We start from the raw sequence: 13,538 nt of genomic DNA, 5'->3' as shown, positions 1-13,538 counted from the left end.
AATTTGTGATTTTCAGTATAACGAAACATATGGGAAAATCTGAACATGAGAAAGCAGTTTTAACACTGATTAATTCCAATGCAATTAATCCCAATACAAACCCATTGATTAACAATTACATGTGAACTTAATCACCATTTTTTAAAATTGTTTAACTTAACAATTAACGAATTGCTTTGAAATCTATTTAGGACTATGAAGATCTATTGACCTTTAATATCATAAAACACTTAGATACACTGAAAATGTAGCATCAGAGTTAACATTACAGGTACCTGTTATTAAAGCTGTGTGGTTTTCTCCACTTGCAATGTTACATATTTTTTGCTTTCCCAGATGATCTACCATCTTTGGTTCAGAAGTTTCAAAGATAAATGTGCCAAGTCCAAGTTGCCCATATTGGCCTAGGCCAAAGGTAAAGACCTCTCCTCCTGAAAAATGCACATGAAAGTAATATTCTAGTCACAACTGTCATTTTCTATTTGTATAGCAACTCCTTGTTTAGCAGCTATTGTTTTGTGAATATTTGCAAATATAATGGCAAGTTTTCAAAAAAAAAATCTGACTAATGAATACATTTACAACCAATTTATTTTCCAGATTCCTTTTATTCTGCCTCTTATTATTTTTAAAAATAACTCAAGGAGTTATACATAACATTTGTTAAGGGAGTTTTGTCCCATTTTACAACCTTTCTTGCCACAGTTGTTAAGTGAATCATTGCAGCTTTTATGTTAGTAATACAGGTATTACAGTAATACACCGGCTTTCCCAGTGACTTTGCTTGTCAGAATGTCACAAAAGCTGATCACATGAAGTGAAATCCAAGCTGGAGTGATGAGGGGAGAACTGCAGTTTTGCAAGTCCCAATGTCTCTTCTCTGCCACTGGCGGGGACCTTCTGCCACCTCCCACCACTTTCTGCACTTTGGAGCACCCAGGCGAGGGCAGCTGCCACATCCAGGCCTGGCTGCATCCCTCAAGTGCCGATCCCAACCGCTGCCGCCTCGTGAGCCAGCGAGCCTAGCACTGGCCCCAGAGAGGCTGGCAGGCAAGTTGGTCGGCGAGGACTCCATGTCCAACAAAGGGACCAGGTGGGGGGCTTGCTCCCCTCCCTCTTTTGTGCAGATTTACAAAAAAAGACTGGAAACTTCAAGCCAGGCAGACCGTGCAGCCTCCACCTCGCCTACCCCATCAGCAGCTCTGGGCAGCGGTTCAGCTTTCCCGGCTGGCTGTGACCCCCAATCCCCACTTGTCCTTCCCTTCCTCTCAGAGCTGGTGGCAGAGAGGAAGGCGAGCTAGGGCTGACCTGCTGCCATTCAGCACCCTCTCCCAGCCCGCATCTCACCCCTGCTCGGACTCTCCACAGCTGTTGGATCTTGCCTGCCATGGCTGCCAGCAGGTGAGAGGCAGTAAGGGGCTGTGAGGCTGTGGTACCTGCATCGTCCCTCCACTGGCTGGCTGTCCACCATCCACCCACCCAGTCAGGGTGGAGTGTGGGAGTGCCTCACCTTGGGAAAAGGCAACTGGGTTCCGGATTCATAGTAAAGAACCGCAGAGGGTTTGGATATAAACAGTAGCCCAAGGGGTAAGCAGGAAGAGCTTTGGTGCTGGGCCACTTTGCATGGGCTGCTCAGAGACCTCTTTCCTCACAGCGGCAGGTGGGGCAGCAAAGTGCCTTGTAGGTTTTCTAGGCTTCAACCTTGGCCTTTCTCTTATGAGAGGCTTCCAGCAGAAGTGAGAAGGAAGATGCCTGGACTCTGTCAAGCAGAAGGGGGTATTGCTGCCAGGAGTCTGGTCGCAATTCTTGCCATCCTCATCCCTAATTAAGGCTGAGGGGGAAGAGCCCAAAGAGTGGCGAAGTACCTGTTGTGCTTATTTCAAAGGCCAGGAGAGGAAAGGTTGGGCAAGGAGTGGCTGGGGGAGGGGAGGGGCAAGGGGAAGCGCCCCTTGACGTGATATCAAGCTGGTCATGCCCATCCAGTCACATGCCCCCCCAGCCATGCCTACCTAGCCAGTCATTAGGGCAGAGAACTGATTTTTAAATTATTTGAATCCCACCACTGGTCATAAGTGACATTTCAGTGCCTTTGTAACTTTGAATTGTCACCAAATGGACTGTTGTAAGTCAAGGACTATCTATACTACAGCAGCAAAAGTCTTCAGGATGAAACTGATTAAGCTCTGGTCAGTTTAAGACATCAGCAGAGGTGGTCAGAGGGTGCTACTAATAATAATTAAGGCCACAAAACTCAGGCATTGTAACTTTGAGTTAGCACTTTTTAGGGAAGCACTGAGCTGTGGAGAACACTCAGAAAGAGATTATTTAAGCAATCTATACACCCTATCAGGCAGTGAAAAAAGGGGTACCTCTCACTCTCTCTCCCTCCCTCCGTCATGATTTCACTTCTAGGAACTGATTGTGATGGTTAAGTGAAGAAAGTATCTATAGCACCTAAAGCAGGGGTAGATAATTTTAGATCTTCACATGTTGTTGCTCTAATTCTCATCTGTTTTAATCAATACAACTCTTATGAGGTATGATGGAATTTGCAGTCCAACAACAACACCTGGAGAATCAAGTCTTACCCTTCCCATTTAAAAGTCTCTCTTTGATGTTCAGCTTAAAATGTGTTAAGAGATATGCAAGTACAGATAGTCCCTACCTTACAATCATTTGTTTAATGACTGTTCAAAATTACAATGGCATTGAAAAAGTGACTTACAACCTGTCCTTGCACCCACAACTGTCACAGCATTCCCCCATGGTCACCTGAAAAGTTGGGCGCTCTGCAACCAGCATATAGTTATGACAGTTGCAGTCCTGGGATCACATGATCACCATTTATTATACACAGTCAGAATCTCTCTGTGAGGGAGATGGGTGGTTTAAAAGGTGAAAAATAAATAACTTTGCAACCTTCCCATCTGACAAGCAAAGAGGAAGCTGGAGTCACTTAACAACCATATGATTCACTTAACAACCACAGTGATTCATTTAACTATGGCAAAAAAAGATGTAAAATTGAGCACAAATCACTTAACAGCCACCTTACTTAGCAATGAAAATTCCAGTCCCAATTGTGATTATAAGTTGAAGACTACTTGTATCATAATTTGTTCAGAGTGGTGACTGACCACCAATTATATACTAGAAAGCAACAGAAAAGTACTGAAGCATATATACCTGCCAGTGCTACTGTATGTCCTCCTCCACAGGCAACCTTATTAACTCTTCTTGGAATTCCAGAAACAAGCTGTGGGACTCTATTGTTTTTCAGTTGTTCAAGTGACAAACCTAGTTTCCCATTGTCAGACTCCCCAAAAGTATAAAGTTCTCCATCACCTGTAGGAAACAAAGTGGGAACATTAAGATTCATGACACAAGGAGAAAATATATTCATTTGTGGAATACTTTATGCAGACTTTCTTTGTTATACTTGTTTCTTCTGAACTATGCTAACTTAAATGTCTGTGGAGATTCTCAGTCATCCAGGTCATGATTGTCTCAAAGGTGCTTTTTTCAAGAGGCAACTGGTTTTTCTGGTTTTTCTTTGAAGACGTTTCTCTTCTCATGCAAGAAGCTTTTTCAGCTATGCTAACTTTGACTTTTTAAAAAATAAACCATGTAATGCTAAGCATCACAGACGCTTTCTGGAGAGATCAAGAAGAATTTCTTCATTAGGGAGATCAACAGACAGAAATTTACCAACAGAAAGAAGCCATGACACTATATGGAAATACCTGGAAACTGTGAATGTGATTCTTTTTTTTTTGAAAGTTTTATTTGGGTTTTCACAAAAACAAAATACAAATAAAATATCTTTTTTGAAAATAGCATGGTCCCAGGTTATCACTTCTTCATACAAACACCAAACTCAATTTCATGCTCATTTTTATATTCTATTCCATATCTTATTACTGTTTTATATTTTCTACATAGTTTTTCCCCTTTTAATTTTCTCAACTTTATTTTAATTATCTCATCTCAATCAAATCATTATATTTATACTTTTGTCTGTCCTGTTTCAATTTCATATTATCTTTTCTTATTAAACAAATTTTTCCCTGTAGTTACCAATTGGAGTATGACACCTTTATATCTTTTAATTTTATCCATTCAAACTCTTATTTAAGCTTCAATGTATACTTTTAAGATTATAGTATTCAATATAATACATAACTTCCAATCGAATTCTGCTTGGTACATTCTTAAAATACACACTATATTCTTAAAAAGAAAAAATTATATATATATATATATATATATATATATATGTAAATAAAGCACACATTCCATTCCAATTCAATTCTATCATTAATATTCATTAAAATCTTAACATCTTTAACATTTCTTTTCAATTAAATATCATACTTCCTTGGGAACACTTATAAACTTTCCATAGTTAATTCTTTTTTTTCCATATTTCTCACTTATAATTTTATAAATCATTACTAATAATTAAAAATGTTCCCATTTAATTCTCTCAATCATTTTAATTCATTTATTTATTACCAAACATTCAATTACATTACAGTAAATATTTTATCCATCATTTTAATCATATTTTCTAAAATTATTTCTGTTTATAATATAACAATGCTATCTTATGTACCTTTGCAGAATCCCTTTTGCAATTAAATTTTCACCCATTATCTCTAAACAAGCTTATGGGTACAATCCTTATATCTATTCCCTGTTTCTCCATTTCTTGTTTCTGTCTTTTACAACTTCTTTTTTTTTTAAATATAGTTTATTAGTTTTTACAATTAAAACCAACCAACAATACATACACAAATAAACGAAAGAAAAGAAAAGAAGAAAAGAAAAGAAAGGAAAATTTAGAGAAAAAAGAGAAAAAAAAGGAAAGTTAAAAGCATTCTTATTTTTAGTTTGCAAGATCTTTTTTCATAACCTTGATTTATGTCATATACATGTTCTTTACATATATCGCTATATCATTATTATAGATTAATACTTTTCTTTTATGCCTTATGATATATAATTTATCTTTGATCAATCCAATTATACCAACAATTCCAGCTATCATAATATAGTGAAGTGTCTTTGTTTTTTAGCGCCAAAGTCAGTTTATCCATTTCTGCACATTTTGAAATTTTTTCGATAATCATTTCATCTGATGGAATTTGATGTTGTTTCCAATGTTGAGCGAAGGCTAATCTGGCTGCTGTTAGGATGTGTATTGTTATGTATTTAGCTTTTTTGGAAATTTGTTTATCAAAAATCCCTAACAGGAAGGACTCTGGTTTGTATTCGATTTGCTCTTTTGTAATTTCTTCCAACCAAGTTTTGATTTTCTTCCAGTAATTTTGGGTTTCTGTACAAGACCACCACATATGGAAAAAGGTTCCTTCTTTTTTCCTACACTTCCAGCAATACGGACTCATGTTAGGGTGCATCTTCGCTAACCTCGAAGGGGGGTGGTGCCATCTATACAACATTTTATAAAGATTTTCCTTGTATGCTACCGATTTGGTGATCTTATTATTTCTGCCCCAAACTTTCTCCCATTCCGCTAATGTAATGCTGCGTCCTACGTTCCTACTCCAATCGATCATATTTCCTTTTACGATTTCTTCTTCTAATTCTGTTTCTAATAAATAATTATAAAATTTTGTTATGTTTTTTTATCTGATCCTAATAAAATTTTATCTAATTGTTGAAGTTTATTGTTAATTCCAAATTCTTTCTTGTCTTGTTTGTATCTACTTTGAATCTGAAGGTAAACCCATTGATCAATTTTTTGTCCTTGCTCCTGAAGTTCCTGCCTCGGTTTCAAATTTCCTTGTGGGTCCAATAAGTCTTTGTATTTAATCATTTTAGTAATCTCCAGATTGTTTGGGTGAATCATCGCCTCCATTGTTGAAATCCATATTGGTACTTTTGTGTAATGTTTTTTCTGTATTTTCCTCCAATTTGTTAATAGTGCGTCTCTAATTAAATGTCTATGGAAATATTTTTGACTGGTTTTCCCTACATCCCATAAAAAAGCATGCCACCCCCTTTGTAAATCGTGGCCTTCTAGGAATAATATTCTTTTGTTGGTTAAGTTCACCCAATCCTTCAGCCAAACTAACGAGGTGGCCATATGGTATAACTCCCAGTTTGGAAATGCTAACCCTCCCCTGCTCTTCATATCCTGCATTGTTTTTACATTTATTCTGGGTTTTTTCCCTTGCCAAATAAATTTAATGGTTATTCTATTGAGTTCTTCAAAAAACTTTTTGTGTAATTTAATTGGGATCGTTTGGAATAGGTACAAAAATTTGGGGAGAATGTTCATTTTAATGGTGGCGATCCGACCTAGTAGTGATATTTGAAGTTTACCCCATGATTCTAAATCTTTCTTTACCTGATGTATCAATTTATCATAATTATTTTCTTAAAGTGTCTTACAGTGTGGTGTTAGCCAAATTCCTAAATATTTCACTTTCTTTGTCACTTGTATATGCATTGTTTCTTCTAATTCTATTTTCTGTTTTTCTGTTAAATTTTTAGTCATTAATTTGGTTTTTTTCCTATTTATTTTGAGTCCTGCTACTGCTCCAAATTTCTCTAATTCACTCATCAATTTTAGTCCCCTGTCTATTGGTTCTTCGATAAAGACTTTTACAACTTCTTTTCCTTTCTTTCTTCCCTCTCTTCTTCTCCCTCCCCTTTTTACCCCCTCGTCTCTCTACTTCTAACTCTCTCATCTGTAATCTCCTCTTCTGTTGCTTTCTAATATTATACTTATCTTTCAAATTATTCTTCTTCTTTTTGGTTGTTTTTTCTAGTCTTAAACCTTTCACACTCTTTCCCCCCTTTTCTTTTTTCCCCCCACTTAAAATTATTTGATCATTAAAGATGGCTTTGTCTTTCTCCCGATCTTCTTGTTCTGCAAGCGTTTCTTGTTGTTTCTCATAGTTCCAGATCTCCATTTCTAAGAACTGAAATACAAAGCCAAAAGAACCTCTCCCTTCTTGTGCATCTTCTTTCCATTTTTTAAGTTCCATTTTCAGTTCTTCTAAGAGTGATACCATTTTAAAGACTTTTAAACAACCACCCGGTTAATTTTAGTCATCCAGATGCAAAAACCAAAAATCACCAAGTAATCCAAATAATCCAAGGCTGTTTCTTTCTGCTTCTTTTTTCCACTTTCTCTTCCTGGAGTTCTATTATTTTGTTACCAAGTTTCAATTAAGGTGTATCTTTGAGGAATCTTGTTGAAATTTCACTGTAAGTTTCTTTTAGTTACAGTTCCATTCCTTAGTTCCAGGCAGTCTCCTCCATTTTTCCAGATCCTGCCCTTTTATTCTTTTTTTTCCTCCTTTCCTGCTTTTAAAAACTTTTAAATATCCAGAAATCTTTATTATCCCTTTGACTTTTATTTTCAGCTTAGATGCCTATTAATGTCAAAGTGGATTTTTTTCAATTTCTTGCTTAAGTCTCTTAGCTGTCAGTATAAGGAAGGGAAGAAAATAAAACCTAATCCTTTCCCTTCTCTCTCTCCTTCGCAGCTTCAAAATCTTCTTTGGGAACAATGTTATTAAATTTAAATTCTAGGGTACCTTATTTGTTGCTTTTGCTGTTTGACCCGGTCAACCAAAACTTTCTCTTCTTATCTTTCTCCTGCACATTCTTTTCCAGTCAAGTTCTTCTTTGAGGTGGCCATTTCTGGCCATCGCTACAACCACCTTCAGGAAAGGGAGTAATGGCCAGCTGGGGAGGAGAGATGTGGCTCTCCTCAACCCTGCAGGCAGTCTGCCCCTTCTTCACCACCTCTATGGGGTGGCTTAGCCCCGAAACCAGCCGGCTTGGGGAGCTCCAGTGGCGAGCACGGATCGAAGCCTCGCAGAGACGAGGTTTCAGTCTGTCACCGAAGAAGCTCAAACCGGAAGCCGGAAACTGTGAATGTGATTCTTCTAACAGCTACTGTCAAATTCTGAAGCAGAATATCATTGAGGGGTGGGGTGGGAATGTAGAATAAGGTCAAAATCAAATGTCATATTATCCTCTAGAGCAGTGATCCCCAACCTTTCTTATGCCGCGGCCCGGTATCCCCAACCTTTTTTATGGCGCGGCCCGGTACCGGCATTAGCTGGGCGCCGCCATCTTTTGATGAAAAAGTGCTTCCAGTGACCTCACCGGAAGCACTTTTTCATCAAAAGATAAGCGGCAAGCTCGGTGAGCTTTTCCAGGTAGAAATGGCTTTCTACCGGAAAAGCTCGATCTAAGCGCCGCCATCTTTTGATGAAAAAGTGCTTCCGGTGAGCTTCTACCCGGAAAAGCTCACCGGAAGAACTTTTTCATCAAAAAAAGATGGCGGCGCCCAGCAAACCATCGGCCCGGTAGGACTTGTTCCACGGACCAGTATTGGTCCGCGGACCGGTGGTTGGGGACCCCTGCTCTAGAGTTTGCATTAATAATCCACTATCTGTGAAACTAGAGAGGATATTGAAAAAAAAATCTAGGTAGCAGAGATGCAAAAAAGACTGCTTTTTGGTCTTGACTGTCACAAACTATTAGGACTTTGTAAATGGTAGAAGATTATCAGTTTTACTCCACCCTCTTAGCCCATTTAAGACTGCTCTAAAAGTGATTGATATATACCACTTGATCAGCACCATATAACATGACAAATACAGAATTTTAAGCCACAGTATTGAACTTTGAACATACATAAGTAATTTTATACTTACATGTTATTAAGGCAGAATGATAATATCCACAAGAGATCCAGAAAACAGGTTTCCCAACATCCACTTGATGAGGAACACATGCATTAGCTTCATTACCCAAGCCTATTTGGCCTTCAGAGTTGTCTCCCCACATAAAAAGTTGTCCATCCTCTTAAAAATAAAAAAGATTGTTGTAAAAAAAAACCTCCAAATTATTTAAAGAAGCTAAGGAAATGAGGTTTAAAGCTATGGAGACCAGAGAAGAGACTTGTAATATAGAAGGAGAGAAAAGGTTAAGAAACAATAAAAGTTCCCAGTTTATGTATTATCTCATAGTCGGTGATTTACATTTGAAATATAATTACAAATTGTGAGTTTTCCCTCTCTGAAATCATTTCTCTCTTACATCAGTCAAAACTTAAATGAATTTTACGAAAAAAGATACAATGTTTAGAAGCATTTATCTTATAATTAGACACTGGGGTGGTCACTACATTAAGTACTTATAATCATGTGGATATCCTACCATATACTACATAGTAGTATGAACATACTCATACTACTCTATGTGTATCTGGAAAAAGAGTTCATTCAGGTTGGAATTTTTTTTTTAATGAGTTTGGGATTATTATTATTTGCATGTTAAAAGCCAGGTCAACACTTAAAGCAGAGATAACTCTGTTAGCATACACAAATTGTGCTAACATTGTTGCTTCACATGCATAATTCAGTGACATCTTCTATATTATGGCAGAGTGCATATACAGCACTATATTGGGGATAGTGTCACACAGAACCACAGAAGAAAAATATTTAGATGTGCTAATTGCAATAACTGCAAAATAAGTAAATAGTGTGTCCAGGCAGCTGTGAAGGCAAACAAAATTCTGGGATGTATCACTAAAAGGATTCACCAGCAGGAAGAAGAAAGTTTGAATCCCACTATAAAGGACTTAAGTCAAACCCCATTTAGATTTCTCTTGTCAGTTCTGGAGATTCACTTAAAAAAAGATTTTGATAAGTCCAGAGATGGGCAACAAAAATGGTGTAAGATTTGAGGGACAAAATGTATCAGGAGAGACTGGAGGAACTGAATATGTACAGCCTGGAGCAGGGGTCTCCAACCCCTTGGTCACGGCTAAGGACCAGGCTATGGGCTGTTTGGAACCAGACCATGCAAGCAGAGGGTAAGTGCATGCCGCAGCTCCACTTACACAAGCTGCAAATGGAGCTGCATGTGTGAGTGCACTCACCCGGTGCTCATGTGGAGCCATCTTCTCCCCCCACCCCCCGCCGATCTGCAAAGCTGGAAAGGTTGGGAACCACTGGCCTGGAGGACAGAAGGGAAAGTGGGGAGAGGATGATTAAAGCCTTTAAATATGTTAAGGGTTTGAATAAGTTCTAGAAGTCAGTATTTTCAATAACATGGGGGCATAACTTCAAACTGACAGGAGGTTCAAAAGTAATATTATAAAGTGTTGTTTCCTAAAAAGAGTAGTGGAAGCTTAGAACCAATTTCCAGCAGAAGTAGTGGGTCAATCATCAGTAACTGAGTTTAAATATGCTTCCATCATCCAACAAAAAATTAAAACAAATTAACAACAAAGGAAAAACAAGGGAAAAAACTCAAAGTGCAGACACAATAGACCATTAGGTCTTTTTCTGCTGTCAGTTTTCTATGTTTCTATGTATTTATGGACATTACTTACAAAACTATAAGGATGCTTTAGACTCCACTACAATATGCCCTTGATAACCTGCAATGGTCTCACTTCTGTCCAAGCTGGGAGGAAAATGAATTGTTTGCTTATCCAAATTACATTTTTTTGGAACTTCTTTATTTGGTCATTGTTTATGTTTTAGTGCTCAAATTCAAGTTATAGGCTTATCAATATCATCTAACAGTAGCCCTTTTAAGGACTTTATAAGTTTAAGGAAGCTTATAAAATGCTACGTTCTGCACTTACTGTCTACATTTCACACCCTATTTTGGGGGACGGGACGGGGGGGAGGGAAGTTCTTTGATAGACTAAATATTTTTGATGTTTGGTTTCCATAAAGACCTAATGGAAAGTACTTAAACTTTCAACTAACTTCTTCTTCAGCATAACTTTCATATAAGTCACTACAGGGCTCACCAGTTAATGCCGCTGATGTGTAGGATCCAGCTGCTAACTGTTTGATCTTGTGCTGACTGGTAAAATAATTAACTAGATGAAATGCACTTCTTTCTTCTGTGCCTCCTAATCCCAGTTGTCCTTCACTGTTACCCCCAGTGGCATACAGGTTTCCTTTCTCTGTGCAGAAAAAAATCACAACCAAAATAAGCACACTTCACTTGAAGCACCAGGAAAAAACAATTCAAATAAAGAACATATTACCCAGTCTCATGTTGTCTTTAAGACTAATCACAACTGTTTCATGATTACCTACAGAAGTCTAAAGTTTAACTCTTTTTAAAGAATTACTGACTACATAATGGAATTCGATTATGCAAACTAGGATCACAGAATCAGAAGGGAACATTTAAGCCACAGGCTCAGCCCTCAACTCAGTTCAAAACCCAAATAAAAATATTCCAGAAAAAGGCTGTCTAAAGGCTAAGAATTATAAAGTGACTGTCTAACCATTGAACCCATTCAAAATGGGAGCCTATTATTCCTCTGGATCATGCATCAGTTAAAAGACTTTTCTCATGTCTGGAACCTAGATTTTTAAAACAGAAGTGATTTCATTCATTGCATTTCCTTCATTCCCAATTGGGAGGTGGGGAAAGGGAATATGTTTGGAATTTTAAAAAGCTTAAAACATTAGGATTCAATAAATAATTGTTTCATGTATATACATGAAATAAAGTAAATATGACTATGAATATATGTTATCTAAAATCAGAAATGAGGTATATAGGAGTTAGGGTTAGCTATGATTAGCCTAAGAATTCAGGGCTAAGATTTTTAAAGATTATATGGCCCTCCCTCTGGCTCAGTTCACTATACTAACAACAAACTTAGAGAAATGAAAGAATTTCTTTCCTGTCATCATCTATTATTCATACCAGAGACTGCTTTTCATCTTTTTTTCCCTGGTGGATGTGGTAAAGCATGGCTTAGGCTTCACTTATTGCCTTATTTCATTTTAAGGGTCATAAAAAGTCTGTACCCTAAAACAGTGGTCCCCAACCTTTTTTGTACCAGGGACCAGTTTCAAGCATAAACACTTTTTCAAGGACCGGCGGGGGGGGGGGGGGGAGATTCTATTTTCCATTCCCAAACCTTTATGTTTACCCTACAACTAGCATTAGACACCTGACTGCAGTCTCTCTAGTTCTAGGTCTTGCCCAGCTGTGTATCTACAAAATTTCATGCAGATGTTTCTCTTATCTCTGTTTGGTGAAAACAGGAATTGAATGAGGAGCATTTAGTCAGTGTGTTTTCCCTAGGAAGCTCCTGTAGTCCTTGTTTAGGGATCATTCAGAGCTACGATGGACCTCTAATATCCAGCCCAGGAAGAAACTGCTTCAAAGAAGCCGGGGGTGTGTGTGTGGCTTTTCCTGTTGCCGCACCTCCTCCGAAGCGCCCGTTCACCCCCACCCCACCCGCCCGCCCGCGGTTCAATCCAGTGCTCCGTTCTGCCTGCCTGCCTGCCTGCCTTGGTTTCTGGTTGTTTGGGAGCAGCTCGGCTGAGAATAATAACTATTCGCCTCTTTTTATCAGCCAAAGCTTCTCCGAATCAACCAGAAACGAAGGCAGGCAGGCAGGCAGAACGGAGCACTGGATTGACGCGCGGGCGGGCGGTGGGGTGAACGGGCACTCGGAGGAGCTGCGGCGACAGGAAAAGCCACCCCCCCACCCCGGCTTCTTTGAAGCAGTTTCTTCCTGGGCTGGTGGAGGAGCGAGAGAGCGACTGAGAGAGGAACGAGGCGGGAGGAAACCGAAGCCGCTGAGCCGGAGAGCAGGACAGGCTTTGGTTGCTTCATCCCTCCCCTTCTTTCATTTGTGTCCTTGATCCCTGATCCCAGCAGCATTCACCGAAGGCGAAGAAAGCCGCCATTTTTTTTTCATTTTTTTTTCTTTGTGGCCCGGTACAGAGCGCTCCACGGACCGGGACCGGTCCACGGCCCGGAGGTTGGGGATCCCTGCCCTAAAATACACTCTATTTTTTTGCATGACAATGAAGGTTTTTAAAAAAAATAGAGTTACCTAATTCATGAAGAGTAATGTTTAAAATTTTGATTTCATTTTAATTTCATTGCAATTCTATATCCTATATTAATAATATTACATGTTTCTAATTATAGGACACTTTGCTTACAAATATTATACCAATCATTGTATACAGCAGGGGTGTCAAACTGGATTTCTTTGAGGGCCGGATGAGCATTATATTCTCTTTTGTGGGCTGGGGTTTGTGGTGGGTAGCAGCAGGGCATCCTCGATGAACTGCTTGATGAACTCATGCAGGCAGACATAGAGCGCGCCCAGGAGGGCAGCCTCACTCAGGTGGGATCAGCTGGTTCTCCGAACTGCACACAAAATTAATAACAGCCGAAGTGTCTGAATCCCACCTCTGCATTGCTGTCTCAGCCAGGGAATGCTGGAGCCTTTGCCACCAAGCAGCATAACACTATGTCTGCAGCAGATCCTCTATAATAGTGTATCATTCCTTGATGTTCTCAGCTACGGTGCTCTCATAACAATAAAGGGCACATTACTGACAGTTCTTTCACTACTATATGGTATTTTCTTGCAGAAATATATTAGGGTACCTCCTAATATAAGGATGTCAAAGCAGAAAAGACAAGCATATAAAATTTATTTTAAACTGGTAATAGTAAAATATGCTGAGGAACATGAAAAC

At 38.8% G+C, this 13,538-nt stretch overlaps 1 protein-coding gene across 8 annotated transcripts in view; it reads right to left on the bottom strand.

Annotated features, from left to right (window-relative positions):
- Window positions 1–13,538, bottom strand: part of RPGR (retinitis pigmentosa GTPase regulator) — an 86,519-nt gene that overhangs the window by 57,503 nt on the left and 15,478 nt on the right. For 6 of the 8 annotated variants that reach the window (XM_087966829.1, XM_087966835.1, XM_087966830.1 and 3 more), the window contains 4 exons: window positions 10,820–10,978; window positions 8,703–8,852; window positions 3,187–3,345; window positions 276–431 (listed from right to left, as the gene is read on the bottom strand). In XM_087966829.1, the coding sequence (XP_087822955.1) occupies window positions 276–431; window positions 3,187–3,345; window positions 8,703–8,852; window positions 10,820–10,978 (624 nt within the window). The remainder of the gene's footprint in view (window positions 1–275; window positions 432–3,186; window positions 3,346–8,702; window positions 8,853–10,819; window positions 10,979–13,538) is intronic. The other 2 variants (XM_087966836.1, XM_087966833.1) reach the window with 1 other exon arrangement.

Source organism: Notechis scutatus, chromosome 5, assembly GCF_049901735.1.
Source record: "Notechis scutatus isolate UNSWTSFEM ecotype Mainland chromosome 5, rNotScu1.2, whole genome shotgun sequence".
Classification (NCBI taxonomy): domain Eukaryota; kingdom Metazoa; phylum Chordata; class Lepidosauria; order Squamata; family Elapidae; genus Notechis; species Notechis scutatus.
Note: the sequence above shows the minus strand (reverse complement) of the source record. Positions and strands in the feature narration are given on the sequence as shown.